The 16268-nt window shown below is 37.8% G+C and overlaps 2 protein-coding genes across 6 annotated transcripts; one reads left to right on the forward strand and one right to left on the reverse strand.

Moving 5' to 3' along the window:
• The first annotated feature begins 222 nt into the window (after positions 1-222).
• Positions 223-6755, forward strand: LOC114737537 (transcription factor MYB3R-1). Of its 5 annotated transcripts, none has more exons than XM_028925486.1 (13): positions 223-366; positions 1018-1111; positions 1367-1559; positions 2042-2096; positions 2246-2303; positions 2650-2744; positions 2892-2995; positions 3161-3289; positions 3501-5301; positions 5414-5745; positions 5941-6055; positions 6129-6359; positions 6458-6755. In XM_028925486.1, exons 3-13 carry the CDS (start codon positions 1483-1485, stop codon positions 6572-6574), a joined length of 3114 nt encoding a protein of 1037 aa, XP_028781319.1. In that variant the 5' UTR covers positions 223-366; positions 1018-1111; positions 1367-1482; the 3' UTR covers positions 6575-6755. The 5 variants fall into 5 exon arrangements, with proteins under 5 accessions (XP_028781319.1, XP_028781320.1, XP_028781321.1 ...); XM_028925487.1 differs by lacking the exon at positions 1018-1111 and having other exon boundaries at positions 3501-4327; positions 4418-5301; XM_028925488.1 differs by lacking the exon at positions 1018-1111 and having other exon boundaries at positions 3501-4243; positions 4418-5301.
• A 687-nt stretch (positions 6756-7442) lies between these two features.
• LOC114737534 (aspartate aminotransferase 1-like) lies at positions 7443-12831 on the reverse strand. Its single transcript, XM_028925483.1, has 12 exons — positions 12763-12831; positions 11165-11236; positions 10974-11035; positions 10821-10895; positions 10620-10719; positions 10392-10512; positions 10106-10269; positions 9850-9987; positions 9608-9729; positions 8106-8200; positions 7797-7917; positions 7443-7548 (listed from the first exon to the last, which is right to left on the reverse strand). Exons 1-12 carry the CDS (start codon positions 12829-12831, stop codon positions 7464-7466), a joined length of 1224 nt encoding a protein of 407 aa, XP_028781316.1. The 3' UTR covers positions 7443-7463.
• Positions 12832-16268: the final 3437 nt, after the last annotated feature.

Below are 16268 nucleotides of genomic sequence, written 5' to 3' on the forward strand. Positions count from 1 at the left end.
CCCCAAGACGTTATACACGCCCCACTCACAACCGAAGACAAAAGTAAATTTCCCGTTGAACTTTGAAAATGACGGCAGAAGAGTTTAGAACCAGTACAGCTCAATTCTTAGGTGTCAGTATCCTCACCGTCCATACGCCGAAGTGTTCGACCTTTAACCATAGGGTTTGAAACTTCTGAGTCCGCCCCTTTGTGTTTGAACTTTGAATAGAGAGCTCCGGATCGTCTTACTCACTCACCCTCCAGTTTACTTATCGCTCTTCATTTGTAGGTCTTCCTTAGTACTTACTGGATCTACAAATGCCCACCATTTCGGTCGTTTCATCGTTTATATGTTATTCTGGCATCTTATCTGAAGCTCAGATCGGTGAGTGTCTTTAACTTTGTGTAGTTAATTTGCATTTTGCTTCTCCTTATTGACAGGTAGCTACTTCACCGAGGACTCTTTGAATATCGTAAATTTGAATTTGAATGATCTAATTAGCTGAATCAGTTATGAGTCCTTTCTTCCATCTTAGTTGAGGTTGCAATTCGAATCAGTGATGAATCCTTTCTTCGATCTTAGATGAGGCAGCAATTCAAATCGGAAGTCTTAGAAATGGAGAATCTCAGCTTATGGTTCTTTATGCGAAATACTTTTCTTTGAATGCTTATATTTTTTATTTCAGTCTTCTTGTTGGTGCGGTAGTGGGACCTGGTGCGGAAAATTTATGGGCTGATAACATTTTAAGGTCCTGCGTTTGTTTGAAACCGCTAAATTACTGTTTCTTGGACATGGTCATGCTTCGACAGAGAATTGAGATATCACAGCATATCATACTGAATGTATTTGCACTTGGTTAGTGTTGATTTGTGCTCGCCTTGATTACAATGAGCATAATGCCAACAGATTACTGCCTATAATGTGCACCGGATACTTCAATTTGAATCTCACCGAATCCGACATTGCAGTGAAAATATCGATATGAATTTCGCTGATGTATTCTTTAACTTGAATTTCACTCAATCCTATTTTAAGGGATTTGTTCCCAGCTCTGCCAAATGGACAAAACATTCCTGGTGCTCGATGGTATGGAGTGAGATCCTAGAATGTACTATGCGACTGAGTTACGGTGTCAGTTCATTTAAAGTGATCATTACGGTGAGCAAAGAATGAGGCTCTGGATACTGACTTGTGGTGTGAACATGGTCCAAGTATTAGGATCATTATTTCGTGCTTCATTGATGAAATAGATTTTTTTTTCCCCATTTATCTATTGTCCTTTCCCGCATTATTAGTTATGACTTGTCACTTAAAAAATTTATGATTTTATTTTGGTTGAAGAAAGCCTTCTAATTCCTCTCTGTTCACCTATGCCTCATTTCAGAACCCTGTGCCTGAGACTTGTTAGAGTAATTATAATGATTTGGAGTGCCAATTGTGGACCGAGTTGCATTCAAGTAGGATTTGGGGTATGCTATTTTGCTTGTCTTCCAACAAACTATGGAAGGTGACAAGACAACCCCAGCTCCATCAGATGGACTCACTGACGGTGTTCAGAAAATTAGGGCCCTGCATGGGTAATTGCCCAAACTCGTCCCTATGTGTGTGTGTGTTATCTTTTGCTGATATTGCTTATTTACAATGCATTTATGCTTTTGTCCATTGAGATTCTTTCAAGTTTTACCTACAAGAGGTTACTGTAGCAGACAGGTTGCTAGTTGGGCACCCTGGTTGATGGTATTTCTTACTAGCGCCTAGCACCTTTAACCCCTACTATTTGACATGTTTATTTTTGGAACTGTTATTTGCTTAAGTGAGAAAATGTTTTATTAATGACTAGTTAAAATCGAGTTCCCTTATTAAGCTGAAACTATGGGTCTTGCGAACGGTAGCGAGGATGCAAAACCTTGAATTCCTTGCCGATTCTTTGTATGCCTTTATTGATGAATAAATAAAAGCCATTTCCTTTTTCGGGTCACCATACTAAGTTTTTGCTTCTATTGAGAACCGACAATGACATTAAGCGCTTTTCATTTAACCAAAAGTTTTCAAACTGCAGGCGGACTAGTGGCCCTACCAGGCGTTCTACAAAAGGACAATGGACACCGGAAGAGGTAAAACGCTTGCTATGCATGCATATTTCATCTTTCTATGGCTTGATCAAGTTGTTTCGATTGTGCTTTTTCTTTCTGGGGCAAGTCACAGTTATGCTTGAAAAATTTTACATGCCAGAAAGTGTTTGTGACGGACATGGTTTTTGCAGGATGAGATCTTGAGGAAGGCCGTACAACGCTTTAAAGGAAAGAATTGGAAGAAAATAGGTATACTTTTAGTATCGATGACTAATTGATGAATTCATTGACGACTTAATTCCATGAGTGTGTGTTTGTCAGCATCCATTTTTTAAGTTATTCTTGACAGTGTTCTTTGCTTAATTTAAAAAGTATATTCTAGTTGGCAAAAAAAAAAAAAAATCTCACCTCAGCGGATCGAAATAAAACAAACCAATATTCCGCCGGTTTAAACACATTTTTTCCTTCTTGAATTTCTGGTATGTTCATTCCTGTGCAGTCTAACTATTTTAAGCATTTTTGTAAATCAACGCGTCTCCATTCTGCACCATTGTGTTTATTAACTGTTTCTAATTGCAATTATATCTATTTATAGCGGAGTGTTTCAAGGATAGAACAGATGTACAATGTCTACATAGGTGGCAGAAAGTCTTAAATCCTGAACTGGTCAAAGGTCCATGGTCTAAAGAGGTGATCTATACCACCGACTTTGTATGCTGATTTTATATCTGTATGGTGGAGCTTTATCCAATGTTAAATATTATTTGGATTGTATGTACTACTTTTCAGATAAGATATCTCATTATTAACTAACCTATCAAGTCTCAATGCAAACAGGAAGACGAAATAATAATTGATTTGGTGAACAAATATGGGCCAAAAAAATGGTCTACTATTGCACAGCACTTACCTGGACGAATTGGTAAGCAATGCCGAGAAAGGTATGCTTGTTGGCTCATCTTTTGTGTATGTCATTAAAGTATGTGTGTCTACAGTTCCTTTATCCATGTTTCTTTGTACATAGCAAATCATATTGCAGGCTTTGTCTTGACGTATATGTGGGGCGGTGTGCTTTTTAGTGGCTAATATAATTTATAACTTCTTAGGTGGCATAATCATCTCAATCCCGCTATAAACAAAGAAGCATGGACTCAAGAAGAGGAGTTGGCTCTAATACGTGCGCATCAAATTTATGGGAACAGATGGGCCGAATTGACGAAGTTCTTGCCTGGAAGGTATATAAAATCCTTTTTATTATTGAATGGAGTGATAAGGAGGCAGCACCACTGCTTTTACTTAAATTTGGGAACATATCTTCTATTTACTCTTTAAGTTCTTTTTATATTTTTTGTTTCGAGACGGATCCTTGCACTTTTGGTTCTCTCTATTCTAGTGATTGTCCATAAACACATGAAATTGTGGCATATTTGTCTTCTGAGGCAACAGGACGGACAATGCTATAAAAAATCACTGGAACAGCTCTGTCAAAAAAAAATTGGATTCTTACTTGGCGTCAGGTATGCTTATACCCCATGTTGGACATCCAAATCAGCCCATGGTTTCTACATCTTCGAGGTTACTTTGTAGTGGAGATGACAGTGGTCAGAAGGGAATCGGAGAGGAAGTTTCAGAATGTAGCCAAGAGTCTGCTAGTGCTAGTCATCTACCGGTTTCCGGAGAAATGACAAGGGTTGTTTTACATGCTAGAGAAGAAACCAAGCCAAATGAATATTCTAGTCGAGGAAAGGAGCAAAGTCCTAGTCAAGCATCATGTTCAGAGCCATATTGCATACCACTGGATGATGTTACCCTGTCCAACTCAGACATTGCTCGTGAAGAGGCTTCCTCTTCTCGATTCACTGAGCAAAAATACTCACACGAGCCTGGAAATTCTGCAGGCATGGATAATAGATTCCAATTACATGGTTTACCCAGCATTTCATCATTAGACTTGGGTCAGGAATTCTCACTTTTGCAAGGAGATTGTATAGTTTCTGATGATAACCATGACATTGTGAATGCTCAATTTCATACTTCAATGGGGTTGGGTATGGCAACATCTATGGCTCCCACTTCTATGGATTCTTCTAAACCAGAGGACATGTTGATGGCTGATGAAGAATGTTGTAGAGTTCTTTTTTCTGATGCAATGAATGATGGAACCTTTTCATCCGGAGATCACAACAAAGGTGTTGATATGGTTTTGCCCGCGTGCACTTCAAATCTTTTCCAATCATCTGATATCCAGATATCTGATGCTGATCGAACCTCAGGTGCACTCAAAACTTGTCCAACAAGATCTAATAATTTAATAGAATCTTCATGCTTCCAATCTTTACCAATCGTTCCTTCATTGCTTTCAGTTAATGATGGCAGAGTATTGTACACTGGTGAAGCCGCACGAATATATGGAGTTGAGCACTTTGCCTCCAACGCACATGACAGCTTCATGTACCCCAACGATTCATCCATCTCACCTTGCATTGATATTATAGATAGTGCTGAAATGCACGATGGCCCCAATATTGTGAATGATGCATTAACATTGGTCCCTGTAAATAATTTCACCTGTGCATCGGATGCCATGCAAACTTGTAATCCAATGGATGAAAAGGCAGATGTGCAAACAGGGCAGGAGGACACGGGATCTCTATGTTATGAACCTCCTCGATTTCCGAGCTTGGATATTCCTTTCTTCAGCTGCGATCTTATACAACATGGAGGGGATATGCAGCAAGATTTCAGTCCACTGGGAATCCGCCGGCTTATGATGTCATCAGTGAACAGTCCAACTCCTTTGATGTTGTGGGATTCGCCTTCTCGTGATGATAGTCCAGATGCTTTGTTGAGAAGTGCTGCGAAAACTTTCACTAGCACCCCATCCATTTTAAAGAAGCGACGCCGGGACTTGTTATCACCATTATCAGATAAGAGAATCGAGAAGAAACTTGAGACTGACATGACATCCACGTTGACTACACGTTTTTCACATTTGGATGTAATGTTTGATGAAAATGAAGCTCAGGCTGCGAATATGCTTCCTCCGTCGTCAATACAGAAACATAAAAATGGAGCTTCTGATGATCATAAAGAAAATTGTGGGCCAGCTTTGAAAGGAGAGCATGTAGAGGGAAAAAAGGAATCTACCATTTTGAGGTGCAAAGAGTCAGAAAAAGATACCGGCAATAATAACTCTCAGGACGTTGATTCGAAGATGGAGACCGATCCTGATGCTGCTGCTGAGATTGTAAGTACTGTTCTCACATGACCTTCTTAGATTTGATATAAGCTTGTGATAAACCAGTAATTTGTCGAGATTCTTAACACCCCCCCCCCCCAAAAAAAAAAACCTTTATCAGGGCCAACATCCTTCCGGAGTCTTAATCGAACATGATATGAATGACTTGCTATTGTATTCTCCAAATCAAATTCGTCTTGGCTCGGATAGAACTCACATTTCAAGTGCTAGAACTCCCAAAAGCCTGAGCAACAGAAGCTTAGAAGCAGCCCCAAATGAGAATATCGCTACGAAATCATTTAATGGAAATCCCTGCACAAGTGATTGCTCTCCTTCTGTTCGTGTAAAGGAGCACGAAATTTCTTCAGTTCGACCATCTCACTGTTCATCTGCCCCTGCGGAGAATTCTGGTGATCATGCTGGGAATGATGCTGGTTTTGAATCATTCAGCATGTAATTTTCATTTTCATCACTACGTGTTAATTTTATTTTCGAAGTGTCATCACACACTCCTTCCATATTTCATCATTCGTTCTCTTATTTTGGCTGATTATGGAACGGTACTGACAAACATTGCTCCTAAATCCTCCAATGAGAGGTACCTTTTCTGGTCACTGATTAGCTGGTTTGCGAGGTTTTGTTTGCCAGATTTGGAGGAACACCTTTTAGAAGAAGCATTGAATCACCTTCAGCATGGAAGTCCCCTTGGTTCATTAACACTTTTCTGACTAGCCCCAGAATTGATGCTGAAATTACGATTGAGGTACTTCAAGTTCTGTTGGGTGTCTTTTGTATTAATGCAGGCTCCACTAACACTCTAAATAACATGTCGACAGGATTTTGGGTATTTAATGAGCCCGGGTGATAGAAACTATGATGCAATTGGGTGGATGAAGCAGGTCAAGGAACAAACTGCGGCTGCATATGCCGATGCTGAGGAGATTTTGGAAATCGACACTCCAAAAGCAAAAGATGCATCTGGAAAAGCGGGGGATGGGGGCCAGGAAAGAGGAGATCCTCGTAATCAGCCAGGCGATCATTGTCAGTTAGCTTCTACAAATGCTTTGGTAAAGCCATATTATTTTAGTCAACTTGCGACTTTTCTGTGGCGAATTTTTTGCATGGCCAATTATATGTCATTTAGCTAAATGAAGTATGTTTGTAGATGGAGCGACGGGTACTTGACTTCAGTGAGTGTGGATCACCAGGAAAGGAGAACAGCAAATCTTCAGCTGTGACCTTCTCAAGCTCCTCGTCATATTTATTGAAAGGGTGCAGATAGCTGCTTGTTAATTAGTTGTTATATTAAAGCCTCCGGTTGATTTAGGTTTGCAATTATTGTGACATTTACATTTATATATATAGAATGTATTTTTAAAATGGATTTTGTTTCTTTACTTTCATGATAATCGGACTTCATTTGTGATTGAAAAGAAAATAATATTGCCAGTTAGCTTTTGAAATTCATTATTCTCTACCAAAAATAAACGTACAAAAGGGTGTGTTGTGTATGTGTTTAATTTTGGGGGAACCATGGACCATGGTCGCCCTGACAGGTGCACACTAGCCTAGCGAGGCGCATACAAACATACACGATATATAACACGCGCAAACTACTTTTTTTTAAAATTAAATAGATATGTACTAAGGACATAAAATTACAAGCTGAATCAAACACAATATCCGTCACAAAAGATCATCAATATCATTAAGCTACAAGATTTTTTTTTATTTTTAAATTAGGAAAAATGACTAAAAATACTTGTTAAATTTAAAAAAAAAACAAATAGGTCATAGTAATTATTTTTATAATGATTTTGACTATTTTTATACTGGTTTTGACATATCGAAATCATCTATTTATCATGTTGAAATTTAATATCCATTTTTTTGCCATTTTTCATTTAAATTATGCGGTACAAATTTTAACCTAATGGTTTACCGAGCATCCGATTCGTTTTTAACACGTGCCCAATACTACTTATGCTAATCCTTTTTGCCTTCTGCCTATATATACTGATACAAATGGCAACTGTTCATGCAAAATATACAGTGATACAAATACAAATGATTGTAATCCAAAATTTATTTCTGCCTTATTTTTATAGTTAGAACTCTATTAATAATCATGCATCTCCTGTACAGGTTGACAACTGCCTCAGCATCATAGTTTAGACGACTTGCGTTACAGCTGCATGTATCGCATCTGCCAGATGTGGCACTGTTTCGGTGCTCAGACCGGCCATGCTAATCCTTCTGCACAATCAGCCATGGTATTTGAGTCATGCGGAAATTCCAGCTTATTATTAAAAAAAATTTACATCGTTCTCATATGCATTTGTACATCTTTTCTAGGATACAATACTTTTTGACAATTAATATATTACTTCATATCATTATCATTCTTTTTAATAGCTCATGATTGATACAGCAATTTTTAATCAAGTTTACTTCTGATCGCATATTAATTAGATAGAGATGAAGTCATAAAGAGAGCTTCTTACCCATCAGATGTCATGTATATGTGATACTCTTTAGTCATGAAGGAAACTTGCCCTGGATTCAATCCTGTGAAAGTAAACATTCCAATCTGCTTGATAATGTGACTCCAATCACCAGGCGTACCTGACCCAATCAAAAGGAAAATAAGTACAGCTGCGGTAAGAGTTTCATGTATCAATTAAGAGGTGGACATGCCCCATATCTAAGAATGATTAAACGACACGATCTCAAATACTCGTGCAAGTATGGAGACAGGCCACCCAAGAAGAAACAGGGAAATGTTAAGGAGAAAGAACATTGAAAAGGCACACCTCTGGCTTGCAAAGCATCAAAAAGTTGCTGGCGCATGCTGGTAATTCGGTCAGCCATTGCCTTCAACTCAACAGTCCATTCATTGTACAATTCCCTGAAATACAAGAAACATAGGTCTGCATAACAAGAAAAATCAACTAGTGGTATTGAATATATGGAACCAATATATAAAACGAAGCAATCTCAGCCATAATTCATCTACTCTAATTAAAACCATGGTTATTATGAACTCCTCTCTAAGGCTATCACTATTATATTGGACGTGTTGTTTATGCTATCCAATAAATATTAAGAGCTTGTTTAATTCAATTCCATTACAGGTTTACAATGGCATTCGAGATTACATTACCAAAATAATAATATTTGGTTGCTTTCTAATTTGATAATAAAATTTAGAGTACCAAAAATTTGGTAATTCTCATTCATACATCCCCATAGGAATAGGTATTACCACCCATTACACTATTTGGAATGTCTTTTTTGCCCTTAAAATCAAACATGAAAGACACAAAATAACCCAACTCAAATCCCTTCCTCATCTTTCCTTCAATGTCTTCATCTCTACCTCCTCTCGCTCCCCACTCTCTCTCCACCTTGCCGGCCGCCGTCGCTCAGCACCTCTTTCTCCATCAAGTTTAAAGCTATGAATGTTATCTTCAACTTCTCCATCTCTGCCTCCTCTCTTTCTCTCCTCTCCTCTCCTCCACCTTACTGACGTCGATGCCGCCGCTCACCACCTCTTCCTCCACCATCAAGTTTGAAGCTATGGATGTTCACTCCAAGTTCTTTATCTCTGCCTCCTCTCTCTCCCCTCCCCCTCCTTCTCCACCTTGCCGTTGCTGACGTCGTCGCTCACCATCTCCTCGACCAAGTTGGAAGCCATGAACGTTTCATTCAACCTCTTCATATTTTCCTCCTCTATCTCTTTCTCCCCTCTTCCTCCTTTTTCACCATGTCACTCACTTCCTCGTCCGGAAAATACATAAAGCTTATACCCAATAGAATTAACAAAAAATGGCGATAGATATGACATAGCGACATCGCTACGAGGATGAGAGAAGGAACCGTTGTTAATTACCAAGGCTGCCATGGGGTCTCATTTCTGTAAGTACAAGTGATGTGATCTTCGATCTGCAGAAATTTTCCCTCTAATCTCACTAAGAAGCTACCACAGGAATGATATGTAGAGGGAAAGGTTTCTCTTATAGGGGTCAAAAGAGTAATTTAATCATTTTTTGTTTTTTCTTCTAATTAAAAATGAATATTAGTGCATGATTTATTTTTAACAAAGCAAACACATTAATAGCAATAAAGATTGCATTGCAATGCATTACATTGCATTGCACTATTAAGAATGCTTGTAATTTACCAAACGGGTCCTAAATTCATTACTCGGACTTTCCCCATTCAACACTAGGTTATCACAAAAGTTCATCGTCGACAAAAAATCCTTCTTTGCCCATCCGTTTTAAAGATGACCAAAAAATTCTTGACTGATTACCGGTCTTTGAGGATGGCAGCTACAATGGATGCACCATGTGTGGGAGGATTTGAATACATAAGCCTGATCACTAGTTTCAGCTGGCTTTCAACCCTACTAGCAACATCAGCTGACTTGCAGACCTAGGTTAATCAGTAGAAGAAAACATCAATTTTTTGCAAAAGAAAACTTTCTTTTAGAAGTTCGTATTAATGGGCTAAAATGAAGAAAAAGATCCCAAGCTAAGACCAAAGCAATCTTACAATGCTCAAGGCACCAACACGTTCTGCATAAAGTCCCATGTTCTGCGCATAACTCTGAGCTATCAGCAATTCACCCCCATCAGCAACAAACATCCGAACAGACTGTGCATCTGCATCAAGACTTCCGCTGGCAAAACCCTATCATGCAAAATAGAATATTATATTTTATAACACTTAATTAGAACATAGGTATTTAAATCATGATAAAACAAAGTCCTGGTTATGGACCATGCCAAGTTCTAGAATTCCTCCACACCTGATAAGCACTATCAAAGAAAGGCAACAAAGCTTTTGATCTTATCAGCTGCCTGATTTGCTCCCATTGCGCCGGGGTTGGATCAACACCAGTTGGGTTATGTGCACATGCATGTAACAAGACAATAGATCCCGAAGGAGCAGAACCAAGGTCTTCTAAGAGTCCTGTTATTATCAGAAATGAGCATCATGGTATACACTCTCAAGGAAGTAAAAACCTAGTATTTACTAATTATGAAGCATACAAACATGGATACGAAGTTGAAGGTAAAGATATCAATTATGACCTTGAAAATCAAGCCCTCGTGTCGCTGGAGCATAGTAGCGATAATTTTTGACAGATAACCCTGCCAGGGTAAAAACTTTAGGGTGGTTACCCCAAGTAGGCTGAGGCAAGTATATAGTCCGCTGCAAAGCCAAGGGAAGCCAAAAATTGGTTAACTGCCATCATATAATAATAATTCAAAGGAAAAAATAGTAAAATACAGAGTGAAGTCAATGGTTATGCATCTTACTTGATGATAATGTCTGGCTAAAAATTCACCTCCAACTCTTAATGATCCAGTACCGGACAAGCCTTGAACAGTAGTTACCCTGTTCTCTTGAATAGCAGGGCTATGACACAAAAGCAAGCAAGGACCCACTAAGGCATTTACTAAGCAACAAATCTATCGAATCTAACAATCACTTCATACAAAAGGTATTAGATTTCTGACCTGTCAGCACCAAAAATAAGCTTAGCACTCAATTTATTGAACTCGGCAGTCGGAAGGTATTCCTTGTTGTAAGACCTGAAAATAATGGTGAGTGGGAATTTATCATAACTTTCATTTCAAACTGAAGACAAAGAAAGTTAGCCACCTACTTACCCGTCATTCAAGATTTGTTGTTCCGCTTTTCTGACAACATTCAAAAGAAGAGGTTTTCCTTCCTGTATTTGTTGCAAAAACAAGAACATGTGCCAAGTATAAGATTCTAGGTTACATTTTCAGACATTTGGTCATTCTGTTGCATATAATCGACAACCACAACCGTGACTGAGTAACACTCACGGGCTCACCTCTGTACGGTAAGCGCCAACACCCAAATTCAGCTTTAATGGGCTTGGGTCTTTGTTGTAAGCAACAGTTACCTACGTAAAAAAAAAACATCGCGATCAAAGTAGTGAGGTCGATAAAATGTTAGAAGAAAGTTTCGAAGCAGTCAGAATAAAGCTGCCTGAACTAGATGCACAAGAAGACTTGCTTGATTCAGACTAAAAATTGCCAATGTACCAGTACTTTGCATTCAACTTTACCCACTTCATATACTCTCAATTTCATAGGATCTGGATTCGTTGAACGCGTAAAGAGGCGGGTGTGTGCATTATTGTATTATCAAAGCATGAACTATACCATCAGATGCCTTGCTGATTTGGCATTCGGATGATTAATACTCCAATAACTAATCGAAAACAGTCTACAAGTTAAAAAAATTAGTTATGATCAAGTGATAGATATTCAGGTTTTCATCGTCCGATAAAACAGAAGAACTAACGGGAAAAACGGAAAAAAAAGAAGGGAGAATTAGAACAAAGTACCCATAGAGAAAAATATTTAGTAAAAAGATCATAAAAATTAGAATTATTTTAGAGGACTAAATGTCAAAATATATATTTTAAATACCAAATTACCCATGTGACATGTCCCCTTCTTTATTATTTCTCTGATTCTCTTAACAATTCTTCTGCTTTTGTTTTCATTTGATAGTTTATGCATTTGAAGAAAATTAATAGGACATTCAGAATCATTTCAAAAGGTAACATTCAGACCCATTTGTTACTCGTAATCCGAAATCTATCGTCACAGACTTTGCTTTTAAATTATTCACTTCCTATTGATTTCTAAAACTTATATACATTAATCAATGTCTACAAAACATGCAAATATCCTAAGGTCAGATTGTAAAATTAATTACAAATATACACATGACTTGCAATTGTAGAAACAAAAGGAGAAACTAATTCTTATTACTTATTTCTTAACAGGTCAAAACAATATTAATGGGGTAAAACAAACAAACTTGCGTTGAAGATATCAAAAAGCAATCACTAGTAGATGATAAAAATTTGTCGCAAAATGCATAAAAGCCTTTATTATCATGGGTGAGTTTCAAAGGTTTTTTAATTCCGTGTGGAATGGGGTGCAGGCTAAAACAAAAGAAAACTCGTGAACTATCAAATAATTGAGATGTAATAAGAGAGAACATAGAAGGAGGATTAGTTAAAGACAATTTAATCTTTCTAAAGTTATATTTTAACATATAGTCTTTTAAAATAATTCTAAGTTTTATGATCCTCTTTACTAAATATTTTTCTCCGCAGCTCCTTTATTCTAATTCTCCCAAAAAAGAAAAAAAGGGTGAAGAAGATAACTACGATCGCTTTGTACGGCACAACATGTAAAATGATTAATCCATGTGAAGCGATTATGCGGCGAGGCTGAGCTTGCTCGTCAGACAAAGGCCGCGAAAAGTATATTATACGAGGTACTTGTATAGAACGAACCTAAGGCTTCGGTAACATAATAAGTATAAGCACAAGATCATGTAAAAGAGGCGAAGATCGAAAAGAGAGGATCAAAAACCAAATGATGAGAAAAGGAAACGGAGAAAGAGTACCCCGAGGATAGGATCTTCAGGAGCAGCGGCAACATGAGCGAAGACAGAATCGGCGGGAGGAGAAGCCATTGAAAGTGGAAGTAGGTGCTTGGCAAGAACGGCCAGTCGACGATTGGACGGAGTGGTTGAGAGGGGCTGACTGATGAATATGGAATCTTCAACTCCGCTATGCTGCGAAACTACGTCGTGACCGGCTGTCTTGGCGGTCTCTCTCAGTTAACTCCACTGCTTCCCCCGTTTATTCGGGAAAAAAGGCAGGAAAAGCAGATGCCACGTACTTCCTCCTGTACTTGATGTAAAATATAAAAAATAGTTTAACATTTTTTTGGATATCTATATAACTGAAACATGCATGCTATATATTACTATTCATATGAACAGTAGCAGCAGAGCCATTTGGAAATGCTGCACGGCTCCTCTCATGGAGTTAAGATCTACATAACTTTAATACCTGTAGCATAAAAGGAGCTGAGCTGATCTCATTTTCTAACCGGCTCCTCTCACAAGTACTGTTCATATGAACAGGACGGCTCCCATCACAAAATGAGGGATTGCATGTTGGGCTTTCTGCATGCTCTTTACATCCTCGGCTGGAAATCAGGGAGAATGGTAATGGAAGATTCAAATTTCAAATTTGGAATTCCCTCCGCCCTTATTTTTTCACCATCCCTTCTGTCCTTCCTTTCTTGTCTACCATTTTTCTTTTTTCTTGCCCCAAGCATCCCTCTTTTTTTTTTTTTCTGTTTTTCTGTTTCTGCATCTCTATTGAGCTGGCTGTTGGTCATGAGTTTTCCATTTTTTCTGATCAATCTCACCTCCAATATCACTACTGGTGGTTTAAAGGTAAGATTTCTCCGTGTTCCTCTTCGTTTTTCTCATGCTTTTTTCTCCAATTTCATTCGTCCTTTTTCTACTCTATTCTTCTTCCTCTAATTATTTTCCATCACTTAATCTATTTTATACTTCATTATTCTCTCTCTTCTTTTTTTTTTTTCTGACTTCGGGAACATTCAAGTCATCCATATGAATAGATCAAATACAAACAACAAGTCACAGGAGAGGTCGTCGGCGAACAGTATCCTCATCATTCTTTGTTCTCTGCTCTTTCTCTTTCTTTCTCTTCCAAAGGCATGGAGTATCAAATGTTTGGCTGTATTTAATGGAATGGTTTCTTAAATTTGTGGCCAATCAATCTCTTGCAGAGCTGTCAGACACAACATTTGATTCTTGAGGACAAATGCTAATCCATTATCAGTTCATATTTTGTAAGTGTTCTGTTTATATTGTCGTGAAATGCTAATTTATTTTCTCAAGAGTTCTTCTCACTAATATATTTACTCTTTATTCATCGATAGGTTCAGCGGGTCCTCTTCTTCGAAGCAGGATAGTGTGCAGTCAACTCATTCGGGGAGTCCTATTGGCTATGATTTAATATTCTTATTTATCTTTTTTTTTAATTTTTCTTCCACAATCGTTGGTTTTTCATTTACAGGTGAAATGATAGAGTTTGTCGTCCAAAGCCTGAGAGAAGAATTTGAGTAGGAGTATGAGCGGGTACCTTCTCTTTACATGTTATTTCTTTTTTAACTTAAAGGCGCATATTGCTCTGGATGCGTATGTTTTTTTTGTTGTTCTTTCTAATACTGTGAAATTTTTTCTTTGTTCTGGATGTGAAAGTCACTCTTCGCTCTGCAAGAGCAATAGGGTGATCAGCTATGGTCATTGGATTAGGTGAAAGAATGCTGACTGTGGTTGTTGTTGCTACCAAAGTGTACTTTCAGCAATGGTTTGATTTTGAATATGGGAACTGAAAGATTCCGTCGAAGTTTCAACTTTGATTTTTGCTCCTTCATAATAGTTTAACCTTGATAATAGTGGTTGCACTTTCATGCTTGTATATGCAGATCACCTTTTACCACCTGCATGATGTGCTCAAAGTTTTGTTTAAATGACCGTACATGTGGTTACCTTTTGGATCCTGTTAGTTGGTGATTATTTTTTGTTTCATTCAGATTTATATTTGTATATTATGAAATCAAGATTATATTTTTTGGTAATTTATTCTTGGTTACGTGTGCAGTAGTTGGTAATTTTCAGCTTCCTAACCCCACTTTAAGAAAATATTAGCTACTATGCATGTATTCTGCAGCTTTCACACTGTTGGTGCACTTGTTATCATACAGTTGGTTCACAGAAAGAAATTTCACTCAACATGTGAAGTGATATGATTTGCATAAAGGCCGAGGCAGGAGCAGCTTTTTTAAAAAATGTAACCTGTCATTCACAAGCGAAAAGAACCAGCACATAACCCCCCTTTAAGAAAATATTAGCTACCATGCATGTATTCTGCAGCTTTTCACACTGTTGGTGCACTTGTTATCATACAGTTGGTTCACAGAAAGAAATTTCACTCAACATGTTAAGTGATATGATTTGCATAAAAGCGGAGGCAGGAGCAGCTTTTAAAAAAATGTAACCTGTCATTCGTAAGCGAAAAGAACCAGCACACAACTCTTATCACCTAGGATGGTAGCTGAACATGTCAACATGTATCCTGTTTTCCAGCATCTTGAAGTATTGTAAACTTGTGCAGTGATATGGTTTGCAGATTGGCCGTATTTCCAGTCCATTTTTTCTTGCTAAAATTGTTGGATTATTTGTTATACTGATTTCTAAAACTAACATTTTCCAGTTCCTAACTTTTTAAGAATAGAGATATCTATCAGATTGTAGATTTTTTGCAGAACATCCTTATTATTGGTTGGGAATTCAACTGTTACAACAGACCAATTCCATAATTGCATGTTATTCACACATACTTTTTCGGATTCAGTTTCTTCAAGGTTCAGCTAATCTGTAATCATGCCTTCTTTTGAGATGAAATGTTTATCCGGAGTTCCCCGGGTGAACAGTAAAATGATTTTTGTCTATTACTGGTCACAAGTGATAAGGAGGTCACAAATTTCAGTCGGTTATCAAGCTTCCACATATCCCGTTCTTAATTTCTGCATGTTGCTTTTACTGTCCGAAATATGCATAAGACGCACTTTATGCGCAGCAACCAACTCAGAATTTCATGAATATGCTGCTTGACATTGTTTAAAAATATATCAAATATTAATCTAACCCTTTTACTCTCTGAACACAGTTAGTAAAACGTGTACGTGCACAAAATTATTAGGGAAAATTACACTCAGGTCCCACAGAGCACAATTAATATCAAAAAGGTCCATCAAAATCACAAAATGATTTTAAAGTCCCAGGGACTTGTGTGTAATTAATTCTAATTGTGAAATTATCTATTTACCCCTGTTAATTTGAACCTATTTACAACCTCAACAGTGACTGTTAACAATCCGAGAAGAGGTGGTTAACAACCTCAACAATGCCCCTGGCATTCCACAGAGTGAGTTGTCATGAATATTGCCGAGGTTGTCAATCACATCTTTTCGGGTTGTTAACAGCCACTGTTGAGATTGTAAACGAATTGCTGCAATAAAATTAGA

Source organism: Neltuma alba, unplaced genomic scaffold (assembly GCF_004799145.2).
Source record: "Neltuma alba isolate B1F8T4 unplaced genomic scaffold, ASM479914v2 tig00013459_pilon, whole genome shotgun sequence".
Lineage (NCBI taxonomy): Eukaryota > Viridiplantae > Streptophyta > Magnoliopsida > Fabales > Fabaceae > Neltuma > Neltuma alba.